This window comes from Phalacrocorax carbo, chromosome 6 (genome assembly GCF_963921805.1).
Source record: "Phalacrocorax carbo chromosome 6, bPhaCar2.1, whole genome shotgun sequence".
Taxonomy (NCBI): Eukaryota; Metazoa; Chordata; class Aves; order Suliformes; family Phalacrocoracidae; genus Phalacrocorax; species Phalacrocorax carbo.
Genome location: NC_087518.1, coordinates 3,679,316 through 3,699,512, shown reverse-complemented (window position 1 = coordinate 3,699,512; position 20,197 = coordinate 3,679,316). Strand labels below are relative to the sequence as shown.

The 20,197-nt window shown below is 41.1% G+C and overlaps 1 protein-coding gene across 1 annotated transcript in view; it reads left to right on the top strand.

Annotated features, from left to right (window-relative positions):
- LOC135313793 (contactin-6-like) overlaps window positions 1-20,197 on the top strand; it is an 83,880-nt gene that overhangs the window by 46,417 nt on the left and 17,266 nt on the right. Inside the window, exons 9-10 of the mRNA XM_064453442.1 lie at window positions 12,377-12,504; window positions 19,858-20,033. Coding sequence (XP_064309512.1) covers window positions 12,377-12,504; window positions 19,858-20,033 — 304 coding nt within the window. The remainder of the gene's footprint in view (window positions 1-12,376; window positions 12,505-19,857; window positions 20,034-20,197) is intronic.

The window sequence follows — 20,197 nt, the reverse complement described above, 5'->3', positions numbered from 1 at the left end:
TTGTTACAGAAATAGTGCAACTAGACCTATTCCACCCTAAGGGGAAAGGATGGTTCGTTCTTCTTCACCTTCTTTTTTTAACTTGTGATAATAGTTTATTCCTGATAGTCATGCACGCATGGTCACTGCTCCCCCTGATCATCTGCGCTCTTAATATGACAAGACAACACTGCTTTATATAAATGTTAGTTTGTAAGTCTGTAAGGAGGAGTGTGCTAACTAGGAAGAGCTAATTAATAGGCCATCCATGTTAATAAAAGCACCATGATCTTTTTTTTAATTTGATTTCTTCTGATTTTTTTTTTTATCAAGCCTTTTAAAGTTTACCAAGCTGCAGTATTTGGGTCCCTGCTATTTCAAAAACATCTTCACATTTCCTGAGTCTGAAACGTAATCTTCTGGATCTCTTGTCAACGTCCTGCAGTGAAGGTCCTCAGCCCTCAGACTCCTTTTCAGAGCACAGACAATTTCCTCCAGCCCCACTTGTCTCTCCCATCCTCTCTGCAGCTTAAACATGTCATTGCCCAGATCTTCAACAGCTTGTATGCTCTGATTTATGTAGAATACTTTATTGCATCTGAAGCATACACTTAAATCCTACAAAAAAATTCCCAAATCAATACATTTTTACACTAGATGGTAAAACAAAGCCTGAATGTACCTGTACCAGGTCTGCTTGCAGTTCCCAGTCTTAATGTCCCCTCTGCACTGAGTATTCTACTTCAAAATTTTCAGAAATAGCTAAATTCAACCCTCATTCATATGGCACACCCCCTGAGTAGTGGGATTTTTCTTTGGTTCATGCTGCTGCCCACCTCAGAGAGGGACTTCAACGTTATCAGCTGCAGGAATCGAAAAGAAATTCCACAGTTGGCTCATCCTAGCTGCTTTCCCCTGCTCGCTCTCCACGTGATCCCCTGATCAGCTTCTCTGGATCATCTAACAGCACAGCTTCAGGTTTCCTTTTGGGCAATTAACCTCCTTCTTTGGATCAAAGTCTTGAGAAATGGGCTTTTGGGAGCAATACCGCTTGTCCAATGGGCAACTGTTTGAAAGGATTTTGTTTGCCCTTTGCTAAATGCACGCCTTTTTCCTGGCATGTGCTGTGGATTTTAGCTCAAGGTAGAAATGAAATGCAACAAAGGAAAATAACAAGCTTCATGCTCTGAAGTCCCACCCTGTGGAGTTTGACGCAGATATGAGCTCTTTTCACGTATGTCGTATATTCTCACTACGTGCAATGGGAGTTTTCTTCTTCTTGCTTCTCACTTCTATGATTTCATGTGTCCACTGAGAAAAAGTGGGAAAGAAAGAGTAGAAAGGAACTATTCATATATTAAATAAAGCAAATTTGCAAGTCTAGACACTGATCTCATCGTAAATGTATGTCTTGTTATCGCCTTCAGTGGATTCAGGATCAGGACCCTCATGGAGAACTTATTTTCTAAAAATTCTTTTTGATTAAAGCATTTTAATAAATGGGGATTGGAGCCCTTTTTGCTTTACCAGAGAGAGGTGCTATTCCCTCACCATGAGTTGAGGATCCCCAAACACTGTAGTGAATGTGTATAAACATATGTGATTCACTCCATTTAGAATTTAAATGAGGATAGCGGAGGGAAAACCGAGAAATGAGGTAGGCTGAAAGAATGCTTTAGACATATACGGCATTTTCCCTGCATTAATAATCAATAATTAGCAAATATTCATCATTTAAATCCTTTTCTGGGGACAAGAAGTACGTTTAGGGGTCAATAAAGGATGCTCAGTACTTGTTGGCTGCTAGACTTGCTTGTAAGACACAGTTCAGCCCCATCTCTGAGAAAGATGGTAATTGATTTTCTGCCATAAATAAAGCTGCTCTACATGGTAAATTCTCTCTCCCAAGCCACACTTGTTTTGGGTGTTTTGCACTCAAGTTATTGCCAGTTCTCGAAGGAAACACGGGGGAATGTTTGAACACCGAAATGAAAAGCTGTCTTTCAACAGCCTTATGCAAAGAAAACTGAGCAGATGATGTGACTGGAGACTTCTGACACGAGGGGTTGGGGGGGGGAATTATCTGGTAATTGCTGAGGTCTTACAGCTGCTCTTCAGAGCCTCCAACACAAGGGGATTCTCCTGCTCCCATGTGAAACACAAGGACCCAGCAGGTTTCATTAACTAAAGGCTTGGATCTGCTCACGGTTGTCAGTCTCTTGAGCAGGACCGTTCTCCTACAGCCTCCTGAGCGCTCGCCACCACCATCTGCTTCTGCCTCTCTTCTGCTGCTCCACTGTTCAAAGTCAGATTCCAGACCCAGGAACGTTTTAACACATTTTAGACTTTTTTTTTGTTATTTGGGAAAAGAATGCTCTCTTCTTGTGACTGCTGAGAAATAGGGAGTTAAAAAAATAAAGGCAATTAATCGGTAAAAGTCCTCAATCTGCTGATCAAATACAACATACAAAACATATTGTACTGTGAAATAGTATTTCGGCTTGAATCAATTTGAGAAGAAATGTGTCAGGGCAGTTTAACAAACTTTGGTGAAACATTTCAATTACCAGAATGTCAACACTGTTTGTTTAGCTTGTACTGAAACCTTCCAGAATATCCATTATCTTAAAAAAAAAAAAAAAAAATTCTGCTTGGGGAGGAATCAAGACAAAATGGATTGAAAATTCCAAAATTTGCACTACTCTACTAACAAAGGAGGAGATTGATGTCACTTAACTTTTATTTAGCTGAAGTCAATATGCAGTCTAAGGCAGTTATTTACTTTTCCTTGGCAGGCACCTCCATCTCAAATGAGATGCCTAACTTTTAGATGAGCAAAACTGGGGGAATTAACCCTACCCATAGTGTCTGAAAAAAACCCCACCCGTGCTGAAGTCAGACCTGATGAGTAGCACAGGCAAAGAGAGGCTTTGCTTGTCATGCTGCCTAGTGCCACAGACCACCCTGCTTCATGCACCCGTTGTATAGGCATTTGTATACTGGTAACAATTTTCATATAGAACATATTTTCTCATGTTATTCCAGCGCTTACCATTCTATTTCCAGTTTTCTACAGCGATGCAGCTAGGTGAATAGCCATGGGATATTAATATTACTATTATTTTAATTTTTTAAGTCTGGTTTTTGAAGCTCGGATTAAGTGTATCTCCGTATTTATCCTTGCTTTTCTACCACAAGAAGGTTTGCATAGCTTTGATGATATGCCTTAACCCTTCTACCTTATCAGTGTCTGTGTGCTTGTAAAGAAGTTCAATCCCTGTTTTAGTTTTTAAATAGAGCACTTGAAGTGTGGGCATCAGCAATCAGAGCAATTCCAGATATCTTAGACACCATCGCTCTAAGTCAACATGAATACAAATTAAGCTTATCTCTTGATGAAATTCTAATTTTGCTTAGGGAACCAATGGAATTGATTCCACATCTGCTAAATTTGATTAATCACTTCAGCTCCATTCCTTGCTAACAAATAGATTGACAGAAATCAAAGGCATGGATTTACCCGCCTGCTTTCAGTGCTTGGCCTGAACTTACATATTAAGACATGAAAACTCCTACAAAACCTGAAATTGCTGTATAGAATTGCTTTGCTGCTTCATCTCTCAGGCCACACTACTGCTACATATTCGGTGCTAACCAGACAAAACCCATCATCGCGCCTTTCCCAAGGGAATGCTGAGAGCTGCAGGGAGTAATCTATGTTCTAGCTAAAAATATCTTATGCTTAGACTACAATGGTCTTGGTTTCTGTATGAAAGGTCGCAGAGAAGAGGCTGTTGCAAAAGAGTAATGGAGGCAGCTATTAATATAATTCTTGATTATTTATTTGTGAACCGGAGCGGTATTTTTCTGTTTTCAGTGTTGTTTGTAGGCATAAGTGTGCAAGAATTTGCCCATGCTTCCTTCTGAGTAATGTCACTGAATCTAGGAGGAACATAAAACAAGGCAGTACCCATGAGCAGAAACATTTGGTGATCCACCAGAGCTAATGGTATTGGCAGAAGTAAAGTTTTACAACCAAAGGGATGCCAGAAAGTGCCTCAGACTGACCCAAAGTACCTTCAGCCTTTCCTTCTTTGTGGGCTCCGCATTTCCAGTTATTTCTGTCTTGTCCCCCAAGGTGGGAGCGAAGGCAGGGGAGTGGAAAGCATATGAGTGAAAGATGGGGAGGGATATATAAGGAGAAGGAAGAATGAGCACAGATGAGGGGAAGAAAAAGACAATATTTTATTTTGCTTCTTAACCTTATTTTGCTTTGTTTTTCCCCTTTCTTCTTTCTCTGTTATCTTTCCATTTGAAGTCAATCCACTGCAGAGTAATGAGAAGGCAGAAGGGGACCCCCATTGCTACTTGACCCAATGAAATGCTGGCAGGCAGCAGACAGAGAATATTAGTGTAGTGGAAGACATAAGAAAAGGGCTTTTCCTTTCTTTTCTCTCTCCTTAGAGATTTTCATAATGGAACAAGCCAATAAACCTAATTTCATCATGTATTACTGACTACTTAATGCAATAGTGTTTAGCACATCAGATAGTGTGAGCATCAAGTAAGCAAATGAACCATATGTTCTCATGTATAAGAAAGAACGACAACCTGTGTGATGCTGGATTTATTACAATTTCCCTTCTGTATGACACCGCTCTAATACAATTTTAAATTGTTCTTACTCGACTCCTGGGAGCCTTGTTAAGGTGAGCCGTTCTGAGGGGCTGTCCTACATGCTGAGATGTCCCAAGCAATCTGTCACTCTTCCACGTCGTATGGAGTTGCAGTAAACTAAACCCCAGTGAATGCCAGTGCTGTGCCCTCTCTCCCTTTCACAGGATCCCAGACTGGCGGGGGTTGGAAGGGACCTCTGGAGCTCACCCCGTCCCACCCCCTGCTTGAGCAGGCACCCCCAGAGCAGGGGGCACAGGACCGTGTTCACGTCCTTTCCCTGCTTCATGGACATATTCTGGTTGTTTTTCTGTCCTTTATATTTACCCGAGTTAGGAATTTTGAACTATTCATTCCAAAATCCCTCTCCTGATTTGATTGCTAAAACATGAATCGGTCCAACCTTAGAACATACCTACTGCAAGAGCACCTCCAATACTCCAGCTCTAGTGTGTGTGTGTGCACGCGCCCGTGAACACCCTGGCCACAGTTGCTGAAAGCAAGCCAGCACCATGCTGAGTACCTGGTCTCAGTTACTTGTATATACAGAATACTTTAAAGTTAACAGCAGTTTTTATTATACTTTTATTATTGAAATATGTTCTGGCAAGCTGATAGGGAAGAAGCTCCCTGTAAGTGACTTAAAATCCCACACAGAGGGTAATTCAGGGCCCTATGTACTGTGTAAATTCTACATAAGTCCTATATTGAGGGCCTTGGTTTACATCTGGACTGAAATTGGTTGTATGAATGGTTGTGCCTGAACTCCTGATGATGTCCAAATCATAAAAATAACGAGTAATGGTAGGATTAGGTGGAATAGCAGTGGTGTGGGCATACCATCCTGTGCTGAAAGAACTTTTCTCGGATGTACCAGAGTTGTAAAGATTTCATAAAAACAACAGAACTTGTTGTCAAATAGAAAAAAAAATGGTAACCATTTTCTTTGGCAATTCAATTCATTTTTCTGCCTGGATTCTCACCACAGAATTTCATAAAGTCTAGTTCCTCATCCTTTCCTTCTCAGTGTACTACTTTAACATTAAATTTTTTTCTGCTATGAATGTTCAGACTCATCAACGTATGGCTACAAAAATACGATGTTTCATTATGTTCTATGCACAAAGTAGACTAATAACCAATGAATCTCTTTTTCCCTGGATGTGCTAAGGTATGGCTCTTGTCTCAGTCCAGGATTATACCACATCTCTGCTCCCATGGCATCCACTCTTTAGATGCATATTTGAAATAGGACAAAGACACAGGGAAGAGAAGAGCCATAAATGGGCCATATCTTGTAAATACGACACGAAACCAAGTTCTCTGTGTGGAAGACGACCAGAAATGTGCCTGTTCGTTGGGCGCAGCGGACCGGGGACGAACAGGCTCACAAGCACCTTAAAACTATCACAAGGACTTAGAAAGCCGAAAGAATTAAAACATAGCAAGGAACATTTTTGGGGGTTGCTTGTTTGTTTTGTTTCATCGCCAAGCTCGTCGTTTGGCTGGCGCGTCTGTCGTTCCTGTACACGCAGAGGTGCTGTTGCCCAGTATTCCCTGGCTGCAAGTTTTGAGACATATAACAATAATCGATTTAGACACATGTCTATAGACGTGGTATTTTTGTCACTTTTTTCTTTGGTCATCTCATAAGAACATCTGCCTCACATTTAATACTTGAGTATGTTAAAGACAGGGCAAACCAGCTTTAGCTATCTTCCATTAAAGGGAGTCGAATCTCCTGAAACCACTGTGTTTTGCCTGGAAGCTTTATGATGGTGTATAACTCAGTTCAGATGCCTGTATATATTTATATATAATAAATATTTGTGGTCCCAAATTGCAGAGATTCTATGCAAAAATAACGTTTCTTTCTAGGAACGGAGGGGAATTTTAGGAAATAGCAAGGAGCAGTGTTATAATATCGCCTTCTATCATTGCTATTAGGATTCTTTTCTAAAATATTTTTATAAGACTGTTCAGCTAGATTGGGTAATTTTGTTTTGATCCAAATAGTTAACACTGAGTTTAATGGCACTTACTTTATTTCCAGTTAATTGTCAGTCAACTCTGAAGCTCATTTATATCAGCATGCAGATAAGGAAAATCTTCTTTTAAGCATAGTTTATTAAATGGCAATACTATTAGCATACAAATTATGCTCCGAATAGGATAAACCAGTACAAAGTTCATTAACATATAATACAGACAGTCGGATCTCAGATGGGACTCAGTGGGACCTTTTCAAAAATACCAGAGCTGTCATCAGCTGGTACAATTCATTCACTCAGTCAAACTTTACTCACATTTATATCTGCATAAATCACTAGTAATTCTGAGTCACCTGAGAGATGTGCTCGTGTTTCTGCCCCTCACTTACTTCCCCTTGTACTTTCTAATTCCACCTCTCTCATGCTTCTCAATCTTTGTGAAATTAGAAAAGTCAGTTATTGTCTCACCGTCCGCCAGCATATCTGCAGGAATTTATAAACAATATATCTTTTCATCGCCTATGAAAGCAAGAGTGGTTTTGCTCTTGAGCAGTAAAGTGAGACTGAGAAGACATGGTTTCAAATAGGATTTCTCAGATAATAAAAATTACTTTGCCTCTGATTTCATCAGATCCAGCATACTCCCTTTTTATCTGCACAGTGCTGCGATGATGACTTCAATAACATTATGAGGTGTCAGACACTTGATGTTAGAGGCAGACAGGAGAAAAGAAGAGTGAATCTTTACAGTAAGTATCAGGGTTACTTTATTTTGAAAGGAATTCTTTTATGCATTGAAGAGAGAGCTACCCTACTGGCAGTGCTGAAATCTGCAGAAGTAGGCTTGATTCACCCCCGGTTTTACACCCTTGCAGCTCAACCAATTTCGATGGGGATTTCAAAGACTTTTGCTGTACTGAATTAACGCAATTCACATCCATGAATTAAAATCGCACCTCTCTCTAAAACAGATCGGCTGAACAATGCAGCAGCACATAAAAATTACCTCTGCTGCACTTTAAAATCTAATGAGTTGACACCTCTTTCTTTTCTCATATTTTATTTTTCCATCAGCCTTGTTAAATACATATTATTCTTTCATGCTCTTAAGATCAAAGCAAATAGCCATCAACAATCTTTTGTTCACATGAGACAACACTTTCGGAGATGGTTTGTTTGGCCTGGTTAATTAAAAGCTGTAGCTATCATCCCTGCTTGATTTCTCAAGTTCTTTACTTAAAAAGTATGTGTGACAATTTTAATGAGCTCTCGCTTCTTCCCGGTCTCATGTCTTCTGCAGAAACACTGCAAACTCTTGTTTTTGAACATTATGCGGTTTTGACTCCAGCCCACCTTGGGCAGGCTCTTTGTTGTCCCTTTCTGTGTATAATGCTTATCTTGTGGACTAATGGAGTCACTCAGAGAGGACAAGGACATGGATCAATCCGGTAGATTAAAAACAAAGAAACGGACGACGCTTACAGTATGCTTAAATAAACCAGGGAAAAACTTCTCACAAAGCCTTGTGGGACTAAAGGTTTGCAGATGCTCAAAGGGCTTTGGATTCATTCCTGAAGACAAAACCACCTGGCCCTGGGTTACAGGTCACTCGGTGCTGGGAAGGGGCTGTGGTACCTGCTGCTGCATCCTCACCCCGCCCTCGCCCTCTGCCACGGGCATCCTGCAGATGGAAAATTGGCTAGGCGTGACTCTGGACTGGGCTTTAAGAGCTGTCTTATGTTCCTATGATCCACATGAAGTCAGCTGCATCCAACATATCCATCTTTTTGTAGGGTAAGTTCCCAGGCTTGTTACAAATGGAATGATATTTCTGGGTCTTTCTCATTAGCCCTTGTGTGCAGGAACTTCGTATGGATTTATATAACCGATTTTCATCTATTTTCCTCCCAGCAACTTTGCTTAATTGAGCTATTTACCCAGAGGCAGCACCTGTGTAATTCAGGCAGGAACGCAGGCATCAGCACTAGTCTGACGGGTATTTAAGCATTTTGTAAGTCAGACATGTGAGTTTAGAGTTAGGCTTATGCTTAAGCAATCCCTTGCTGCAACAGGGCTTTATGAACAGCTGTCCTAAGTAGTTAATTTCATTCTTCCTTCTCCTCCTCCTTTCGCAGGGATGCATTTATCAGACCTGCTTCAGCTCGTTTGCTTTTTGTCCCTCGACAGGCACTCGTTTGCTTATTGAGAGAAGTCCAGCTTTCCTGGCAGAAAAAATATTCTGCTCGCATTACATTGGGCAAGTTAAACTTTTCTGTCTTGTCGTGGTACTTGAAATTACCTTGTCTTCTGATGCAAATGCTAAGAATTATTATCTATAGCCTTCACGCAGTCTAAAATGTTGTGAAAAGTAACGGTTTTCAGCAAGACGTTCAGCAGGTGAGACATGCGTTTCACAGCTTCTTTATAAATTGTTTGTTAGAGCTCGATCCAAAGCTCATTAAAGGAAATATTCCCATTGCCTTCAGAGTCATAGTTCCATTATTTGAAAGACAAATGGAAGAGGATAAAGTGCAGCCCCTCTGAACCCACCCACGGCGTAAAGCCGTGGCTCTGAGGAAGCTTATGGCAACTTTGCTGTTCGTGGCAACTGGGTCGGTATTTCACGTTGCTTTTTTTTTGATTTCTTGCATTTGAAATGCATCATCTTGATTTTCTGCTGTGCTCTGCTTTCTCATCCCTCTCCTGACACAGACCTCAGTACAGCCAGAAATCACTCTCTTTTTTTTTTCCTTCTTTAATTCCTTTCCCTGCTAACTAATTACTCTGGAGCCCTTTGTGCTTTTACATAAATTCTGCCCGAGTATCTTATTTACTGCTGGCTCCCTAATTTTCTTTAGGTAGTGTGACCTCTGCTTCAAACAACTCTAAAGCTTTTATTAGCTCATAGTTTCTCTTTGCTAAGCTCCAGTTTGATCCATTCAAAGAGCCCTTCCATCCTCATCCTGCCAAGCTGCTGAAATGTTGTTTCAGGACTGTATTTCTTCAGATGAAATGTTACCCAGTCAGATCTTGAGAGGGTACAAACTCCTCTTAGTGGATAAACCAGGAAGCTGGGAGTTATTCAGGTCTCAATTCCTAATGAAGAATGCAGGGAAAAAAATCTGAGCTAGACACCGCTAAACTTCAGAGAAAAAGCCCTACCCAGAAGTCCATGGGGGGCTAAGCACAGAGCCTGTGCATTCAAAGAGTCCCCTCTTTATTATTCTGTATTTTTACAGCCTGTTTTTCCTGTGTAAATACTTATATTGGAAGCTTTTGGGGGCTCAGATTGTCTTTTTTATTTTTGCCTCATGCCCGCTTCTAGATTCCAGTTTGTACCCAGAACTTTTAGGTGCAACGGTAGTAAAAATAACAGGGCTTCAATATTTGATGGTGAGAAAGACTTTATGGTGACTTGTTGTAACTTATTATTCAGGTATCCCATTTATGAACATTTACTGATTCACACTTGAATATCTTTTGATACTGTTTGACGAAGCCACCATATGTTAGGTAGCCAGTCAATTGAATCAACTCTTTTATCACCAGCAGTTTCTAAAGAGGGTGTTTTCTTGTGGCTGGTGCAAAACGATGTGAAGAAATGCATCATTAATGCAAAGAAAATTGCAGAGGCAGAAATGAAATACTTGCAAATGTTTCTCCATATTTAAACCTGCCTTTGAAATACTGTCATCAGGTGTGTCCCCACACTGACAGGGAGAGGCACCCGTAGTCTCTCTTCCTAATGCACCGTGTCGTGATGCCAGCAGGAAGGCTCGGTTCTTTCTCGCTTATTCATCCTTCCTTATCTGAAAAATGTCATTTAGTCGATACATCATTATATTGAAGAACGTACTTTGTTGCCTCATATTTTGCTCCTTTCCAGTTTAATATGGATATATGGTGGAGTATTAAACTCAAACTTCTTTTCTCACCGTACTACAGATTGCATGCAAACAACTGCTGCAGTGCCTGGTGATTATTGCTAAGGTAACAAAGATTTTTCATTCAAGCCTAAATCCCTTCCCCTCCCAGCTCCACACCCCAGTGAGAGAGTGCCCGGCACCGCGGGGACATCTCAGCTTTTCTCATTCCTAAATCCACCCCTGCTCAGGAGCAGATCTTTTGGCAGGGTAAGGTCAGACAAGAGAGGGAGGCATGAAACTGGGGGTACGTAAGCAAGACCACCACAAATCCAAATCTGGCGCTTCTCGTCATCAGCTGAGAGGCTGGCAGCGCATAACGGGAAGCAGAACAAGGTCTAATGTGTGTTACACATATAGCTACAAGAGTATAAATACCAGAGTGAAATGCAGCAAGACACTACGATGTTTTCGTGTGTTTAATTGCTATATTACTGCCAGCACCAACTTCTGCTCTTGTTATTGTTCATTTCCTTTAATAATTCATTACATCATCCAATCTTATGTTGTTAGTAATAAATATTAAATACCCAAGCTGTGATGCATGAATTAGATATTTTCTTTTTATAAAAGGATTCTTGTATTAGATGTAAATGTCAATTAGAAGAGGAATATAAAAAAAATAGTGCAGCGCTTCTGTGAGCATTGGAATGAATGAAGCCTGGTTTCCTCTGGATTTGTGACTTACAGCCGGATTTTTTCAGATGTAAGAAAGTGTGGCATTTGAGTGCAGCTCTTCCCTGCTTGGGTGCAGGTTCTCTGATTCCTCCTAAGAGAAGTGGCTTTACTGGCGAGAGGGGCTGTACATAGAGACCCCATTTTCATGAAACTTCCAGGAACTTTATGTCTTTCAGCCCACTGCCCTTCTAAACTCAGAAAAAAAATGGTCAAGAACTTCAAAATCTACCAGGTGCAAGATGCAGATGGAAGAACTGACTCAAAACTAACAACTCATTACAGGATCATATTATTTTCTGTCCAAAAGCCCATCACTTACCTAATTCAGTTTTGTTTTTTAAATTCTCTGCTTTTGGTAGATATGTTTTCTGTATATATGTGGGAAAAAATCCCCAAACCCTGAAGCTCTGTCCTTGTATGCAAAAGCAAAAAGATTCCAGGGAATCAGTGAAATCGTACCTAAGGAAAACTTATGCCAAACTCTGTATTGACTTACATCCTAAAGTGTCTCATTGACATGAAGGAGCATATGAACAAGCTTAGAAATTAATTTTGTCCATAAAACCCAGCAGTGGTCCTGAAATTACTATTAAATGCAATTTACCCAATACTCTGCAAACTGGGGTAAACAACATAGTGACTAATAAGGTGATTCGAGGGCCCTATGAGACAGCGATGTATTTGATTTGGCTCCTCGGCTTGTGAGATGGCATTTCAGCATCTCAGCTAGTCTGCTAATATCTTTTAATAATCCTGACAAAATTGCACAGGCAGCTGGGCTCAGACACAACTGGAGCATTGGGATCTGACAAAAAAATAACCCCCGTGGTAAATTATAACACCATTAGGTAACAAGTTGGGTCTTCCGTCTTCCTCCAGGCTCCAAATTTTGCTGCAAGGAAGTCAGCTAGATAAGCTAATGGTCAACGCCAGGATGTCAATGTAACATTCTTAATATGGAATTAGGAATAAGCAGAGGTGAAAACTGGTTGATACATATTCAGCTTGCTGTAGAAGAGAAAAAGTATAACAGAAGCATTTAAATGTTAAAAGTAGCATTGCGTTTCCATTACAGTTCCTGTAACAGAAGTCGTCTTTTCTTCTTTTTTGTTTGTTTACTTTTTTCCCCAGGGTTTTCTTACTAGAGGATGGCAGTCTCAGGCTCCATAACATCACAAAATCAGATGCCGGGGTGTACACTTGTGTAGCGACAAATCAGTTCGGAGTTGCCAGAAATTCAGGGCACCTGGTTGTGAAAGGTACTTCAGTATTTTCTTTTGTGCTTTATGAATATTAGAAAGATTATGCTTTTGGTTTTTTATTTCATTGGGATGCCCAAGCCTGTGCCAATCAGTGCTAGTATTGACAGGTTTAAAGCTGGAACTGAGCTCTCCACTGCCTGCAGCAAAGAAAACCTCATGACCGCACCACTCCGATAATCGATTTGTTTATCAGGGAGGACTCCCAAGGTATCCACAGAACCAGGTGGTAACATTACTAATGATATTTGCACTGCAGGACTGTTTAGGCGCCGCAGGTATGGGCTGTGCTGTTGCAGGCACTGGGCAGCCGCGGTGTGAAGCGACACCGAGGCAGCGCCGCGGTTCCGCGTACCCTGTGCCGTGCGCTTGAATGACTTTGTTCGGCTCGTTTACAATTTATATCACATCCGAGACTGCAGAAGAGACTTTAAAGCTGGAGTGCCGTAAAGAAATAAGATGTTATGAAGTAATCTGAAAACCAGGTGGGGTTATCTCCGTCAGCGTCGGGCGGGTATATGTTGCATAGGTTGCATTCCTGCAGATGCTGAAGCCACCCACTCCTCTGCATCCCAGCTGCTGTGCGATACTTCGGTAAATAACTCCAAAACAAATCAGAGCCAAGCAAAAACTCTTCTTTGGCCCTTCATAGGGCTTTTGATTCTGAATATTAAAATGGCCATCATCCCCAGCCCTCCCCCAGTCTAATAGCAAGTATGATAAATTTATGATAAATAATTATGATCAATAATTATTATAAATTAATGATAAATAGCATTCATGACAAAACAAGGGATCTGTTAGGGTATCTTCTATACTTTCAGACCAGTTTGTTTTCCTGGATATTAATACTAAGACACCTCATTTCACAGGACGCTCCCTTGTCTGAAAGCATGTTATTTTTTTGATTGAGTTTTCCTACATTAGATTTTAGTTTAACTAAATAATTTCAATGATTACCTACAGGTTAATGTAACTAAACAGACCTTTTTCTGAAGGGAGAATGAGGAACATCTTCCTCTCACTTTAGCATTATTTTCTTCTCCATTATTTATATGAGATAAAATTTTAATTCTCTCCTTAAAAAGAAAGCGACTCGCCAACTTGAGAGTCAACACTATGAACTTGTCCCATCAGGATTGTTATAAGAAGCCAAATCCTGCATCCTCTAAGACAAGACGACTGACGGGATCTGGCGAGATGTGCCATAGTGCAACTACTTGGTTAGGCGTGATGTTTCCCAAACTTTATATGGCTCTAGCAAGGCCTGGCTGCAGAGCACTTCCCGCTCCAATGCAAGACATGCTTTCTTCTTCTGTTTTTCCATTCTTCTCCCCCCCCGTTTTTGCTTAAGGCACTAAGCGCAGGTAACTCTCTACCGGTCTCACTTTGTGGCACTCGCATATAAAACATAAATAACCTTTAGGACTGGAAAGCCAGGTTTCTGTCCGTCCTTTCCCCCACTCCATCTTCACTGCGTGCCCTCGCTGCGGGGGGACCCAGTTTCCCCCGGGCTGCTGCTTTCTTTGCTCCCAGCTCTTCTCCACCTGGAGCGGACTTGTACAAAGTCGTGGCCGAGACAAGTGGGAGGCACAGGGTTCACCGCCCGTGGCTGGGAAGGACCTGACCCCCGATGGCTGCTCTAACCACGAGCCTCCAAGCAGCGGCGCAAGGGGCAGACAGCCCCCGGGCGGCTGTCGCTTCGAGCAGCGTGCTGCTTGCCCAGGAAGGCGTCTGCTCGCAGAAAGGGACCTTCTGTGCAAGACCCCGCTTGGGCGACCGTCCTTGCTGTCAGCCGAAGCTGCGGCGGGCACTGCCAGCGCTCAGCCGCCTGCCTCTGCTTAGTTCCTCCTGTTGGTCTAGGCAATTTATTGAGCAGTCTGTGTTGCTTTTGGATGGAGGTCTAAGTCCTCCCACTGGAAACACTGGCAACTTCAACACCTAATTCAGCTTTTCAGACCACCCTGGTGAGGCCAGCAGTTTTACTTACAGATGTTGCGATGCTTTAGTCAGAGGTGTATAAATAATTTCCCTAACAGCCATCCTGTGGTTATCAGTTTAAACATCCAGAAATCGTGTTATGGGCTAGGATACACGTGATAGCAAACGGTCACATCTGCTGTAATTCTCCCTCCCTCCAAGGCTGCAGCTTTGCCTTTGCTGGGGCTGAGCTGCTGGTGTAACCTCACGCGCTGGCTCTGACCCCAGCCCGCTTGATGCTCTGCAGTGGCGGTGTCTTCCCTGCAGTATTCTTCACTCTTCCTTGAAACACAGTTAAATACATTGTGGAGCACGCTGGAGTATATTATGTCCAAAGCAGTCCTTTTCTTCACGTTTTTGCTGTGCTGATGGATGGTCTGTCTCCATTAGTAAAAAGATTTTGTATGAACTTACCACTCAGGTGGACTAGTCCAGAGCTGGAGGACATGAAAAGAGATATTGTTTGGATAGATATTCCTATGAGCAGCATACGAAATGACTGTGCTCTATATCCTCTGATCTTTGATCACTGACAGAAAAGAAAAAAAATAAAAAAGAAGGAAAACCGAGGCAAACTCAGTATGGTTTTTTTTCTTTTTGCTCCCACATGATCTTTTCAATACAGACATTTTCTTATACAAGCATTCATATTTGTTGATTTTAAATGAGGACAACATGTTTAAAGGTGGAACTTCTGAGATGATAGGAAGCGTATTTATCAGTTTTGCAAAAGAGCTAACAATAATAATGCCTGTAGTTACAAGAAGAGCACATTATTAACTGTAATTTGCAACTCTTTTTTTTTCTCAACATTCTTCTTTTCAATGACTTCAGAATAGTTGCTGCAGCCTGCGGGCATGACCTCCTCCCTAAGCTACTGCAGCTGGCAAAAATCTTTTTCATACTGATATTATGAAAGAGCAATTAGCGGTGATGCAGTGCAACGTGTAATCTGAGACGATGTTACAGCACAGCTAGCAATGAATAAACCAAGAAGTTTAGGGTTTAGGCAGCTCTGACTTCATTAAGGTTATATACCATTTCACGTATCACATACGTACATCCTAATGGAGCAATATGGGAAAATCACATTAAAACATGGAAAAAATATTTTGTTTGGCATTTATGAAGTTTATTAAAACACTGAGTAACAATGTGGTATAAAAATGATCTTGTTTGCAGGGAACATTTGTTTTTGTTTCCCCTCTGGAGAAGTTTTGGCTGTTCAATTATAGGCCTCATTGCTTCAGCATTATTTTCAACTGAAATGTCAGAACTTGGAAAAGCATATCTAATGTGCAAATTAAGTTTATTGCTGCTCATTGAGTTGTTTATTCTTTGTGTGAGAAGTCTTTATTATACCTCCAGCACTCGCAACATCTTATCTATTTTCTCTTCTGGAATGGGATTTGCCATATAATGCATGTCTGCAGTTGCTAAGCAAGATAGATAGATAATGTAGAACCAAGAGCTTTTAAGAAGCTTTTAAAAGTATTTGAGGTGGAAGTCTTAAAGACAACCCCATAAAAGAAGCAGAAAATATGGCACAAGTGAACCACTCTACATCAGTGGTATCCCTGGATGTGGGCAGGCCAGAACAAGGGATACAAGAGGATGATAAAACCATAATAAAATGGATTATTTTTTTTTGCTAACACTGCTAAAAACACACCTCACACACAAACCCAGCATAATTCACAAAAGGACAGTTTTCACTGTTTATTTGGTGGAGGCAAATAGGTCCATGCCAATAGGAAAGTAGACTTATAATACTAACAGCTTAGCTACTGGGATTTGTTGTGTTATAGGAAGAAACCTTTATGTTCTGATATTCCAAAATACTGGTTCCCTAGAGGGTTCCATAGACTGCATTTTTTTTGTTCCAAATATTTATCTTTTCCCTACGGAGGCATTCCATAGGTTTTAACAGATAAATGATCTCTGGAATTTTTATTCCTTCTAATCACATTCCATAACAGGATTGCAGATGTCTTATTTCTGATCTCTTTGAATGTGTGGTCAAATAATGACACAAGAAATGACACGACAGACCTAATGAGGCAACCATAATATTATTAGAACCTTCTGATGAAGAAAAGTTTCAAAACAGCTGGAGCCAATGGCCCCTTCCTGTACAACTGACAGCTGGCTTTGATGGGGGTTTAAAGATTTTACAGAAAATAGGACATCATTTTCTATTTGTATTCTATGGGTTTTGGAACGTAACTCTTGAATCTGATTATAAATTCTATGCAACCCTGTTTATATCATTCTTGCTTAGTCTTACTTTGACCTTTCCATAGAAGTAAATTGATTTTATTTATAGTATTTTACTTATTTATAGAATGCTGTAATTGTACACAGCGCATTGTAGAAGAGTCAAAATGCACCAGTCCTGGTAAACAACAATCCATTACAGAGAAGCAGGAGTTACAAAATGAGGTGGCGTTCAGTCTTGTGGCAGTAGAGGTCACCTGGGTTTTGTGAAATGTAGATATTTTAAAGAGAAGTTTGAAGGACAGGGAGTACTTGACACACAGAAAATTTGGAGGTGGCGCAAAGTTTTGTTAATGCTGAATGAAATAAAGCAGAAAGGGTGAATTTTATCCCTGGCATAAGTGCCTTGATTTGGAGTTTTAGCAGTATTCTGCTAATTCTCGCAATGAAAAGGGTATCTTCAGGCTGTCGTCAAAGCACTGCAAAACAGGTACATCCAAGCCAGCTTTAAGCAAGACAGGTAAACCACCGGCAGCAGTTTATATCAGGCAGCATGGAGCTCATGTTAGGCTTTGGGGACCATCCGAGAGGCCTGGGAAGCTGGGCCCTGTAACCGCCGTTTACTCACGTCTGGACGTGGAGCTTACCAACAGAAGGCTCAGGAAACTTGCTGTTGCCCCTCTGCCTGACATTGTAAGCGAGGCTGGTTAGGGCCAGCCCTCTCCGTTCCCAGGAGCAGTTGCACCGTACAGGAGACAGGAGGGGACTGCTGCAGTGATTTCAGGGGAGCCAGTTCCCACCTCCTGGCTCTCCCGCTGCACAGGTCAGACCCAGGGGCTACGTGAGGTGAGGGACAGCCCGGGGTGACTTGCCAGACCCTTCAATACCCTCTTGTAAACAAGGCATAACCTTTCGCATAATTTATGAGAGAATATGTGTGGAGACATCTCTCCTGCACAGCTAAAGGCAGAGGAGACAAAACCCAAGTGGAGTCTGGAAGAAAGCATAGCATAAACGTTCAGAGCGACGTGGAATTTCTACTTTGAGGTCGATCATGGTGTTCAGGGGAAGACTTTGCTTCCTCGATGCCATGTTTCATTGGCTTTAAAAGCTCCATATAAAGATGCACACGATTTATACGTTTAAGGAAGGAGAGAGTCTTACAGGATGGCTTTGAAGGAAGAGATGACGAGTTTGGAGGGCCATATCAGGCAGCAGATCATGCCTCTCCACCTGCTAGTGGCAAAGAGAAGTTCTGGCTCTCATGAAAGTAACTTTCTAATTTTTAATATATTATTATACCGGGGTATTATTCCTTTTTTCATCTTTTAACATATACCGCACTATTGCAAGTAATAGAATTTCTCGCCTCAAAGTGTTATTCATGCAGTTCTATTTCAGCTGTGAGAATAAGAAGTACAGGAGAAAAAGCAAGGAAAGAAAACTTTGCGGAGGTTGTCTGTAGTTCCCAGATAAGTTTGAATGTTATTCTATAAAAGTTACCTGTACTTCACAATGGAATTACTTCATCCGAGATTTATGGAGCCAAGTTCTTTGCCAGCGTGTGCTGAAATCAGTGGAGTTGTGCCAACAAAGGATATGGCCCTTGAATCATCTGGAATTTATTGCATCTGACACGCTGCTTCCAGGAAGAGGAAGAGATTTCTCTAACCTAATGATCGAGTATCTTCAAGACAGTCATCTGAAGCCTTCACATTTCTGCAGACCTTGACTTCTGGCAAACTGATGGAGCTGCCACAATGACAGTTTTACGTGGTTGTGAAGAGCAATCAGATTACATAGAGAAATCTGAGAAAGCGGGTTCCAAGTCTGAGCTCTAACTCACGATGAGAACCTCCGACACTCTCTTAAAGATACCAGAAAAAAAACCCACCTAATTTGTCTATACTAACAAAAATCAGACAAATTCTTCCCTTATTTTCCTTGGAAAACATTACCTGATGCCTGCGGCAGGTATACTACTGAAACTAGTGAGATCCAGTTTAATTTTAAAAGGAAAATGCAATGTTCTGCCTTGTTTCTACTTGACCATAACAGTCACTCACCCAGTGGGGCTCCGGTGCTGGGAAGAAGCCCTTCGAGTTCCAGCCCGTACTGCCTGTCTGTACCCACATGTTAATCACTTACTGCAATGATGGTGAAGGTCTGAACGAAAATGTGTGTGAAGGAAAGGGGTTGGATACCCTAGCATGCATCAGCCCTTTGGAATCAAGGCCTTGGTAAAAGCAAAATCCGGAATTTTCAGGTACATTTCTAACACATAGGGTTAAGCCAGAATGAACGCTGAACTAATACAGCTCGTGCAGATTTTCTTCTCCTCTCACATTATTTTCAGGACATATTAATATTGTTGAATAGGTTCTGCTCTCATTTTATTCATGCGCCTCTAAATTCTCACCGTTTTATAATACTTTCATGCACAAAAGCTTTATTCAAGGGAATTGCTTACAACAAAGTGGTTGTTATCTCTAATCTATCTGCCAGTCGTATCAACAAAGGTGAAGCCATATAAACCTATTCCTTTCCCCTTCAGCAAGCTACTACTTCCCTTAGTAAGAGCTGCAAGTTTGTTTCTCAGTGCAAGGGGTTAAAAAAGATTGCATAAATAGTTTTTTCTGTTTGTGAAGAGATCTGCTTTGAAGCTGTAATGTAGGCAACACTCTGCAGTAAACTACCACTAACATTAATATAGATTAAGGATCTCAACGTATACAGTAAGCGGAGACGAACAGCCGTTTTGCTTTTGCTGCAGTTTCCTATAAGGAGAGATTTTCAAGTTTGGAGAACCATGGGCATATTTTGTAAAGTCTCAATAATGAATTCTGCACTTTTTGAGGTGAAATCATATCTATTGACTAGGGGCTTTACACAGTAACACGTGACTAATTTAGCATGTTGCCTCTGACATCTGCTCACTCTCAGAGGTACGCAGCGCGCTCGTATTGGTACTGCAAAAGTAATAGGCTACACACGGGTAAGAGTGTTCTGAAATCATCACCATATTAGAGATCATTTTCTTTATTATGGAACATTTGGGCCAATTTTAAATCATTTCATAAATGGTACAAACCTCATTCAAGATCTACTATTTTTATAAGCATGTGGATAAAAAGGATTTCTTTTTTGTCTCCACAGAAAGGACTGTAATTACTATTCCACCTTCTAATATGGATGTAACAGTTGGAGAAAGCATAGTCCTTCCATGCCAGGTGTCTCACGACCCCTCCGTTCATGTGGCGTTCGCGTGGTCATTCAATGGCAATACAATTGATTTTAATAGAGGAATACATCATTTTGAAAGAATTGGAAGAGTAAGATTTTTAAACTCCTTAGTGCTTAATGAAACTATTTGCCACAGTCTTTAGACGACACAAATATTTATCATCATTCTTCCATCGCTATTTATATGCATGGCAAATCACAGTTTCTTTACAAGGGCTGCAGCCATTTATTTTTCTTTCTTAAATTTCATAAA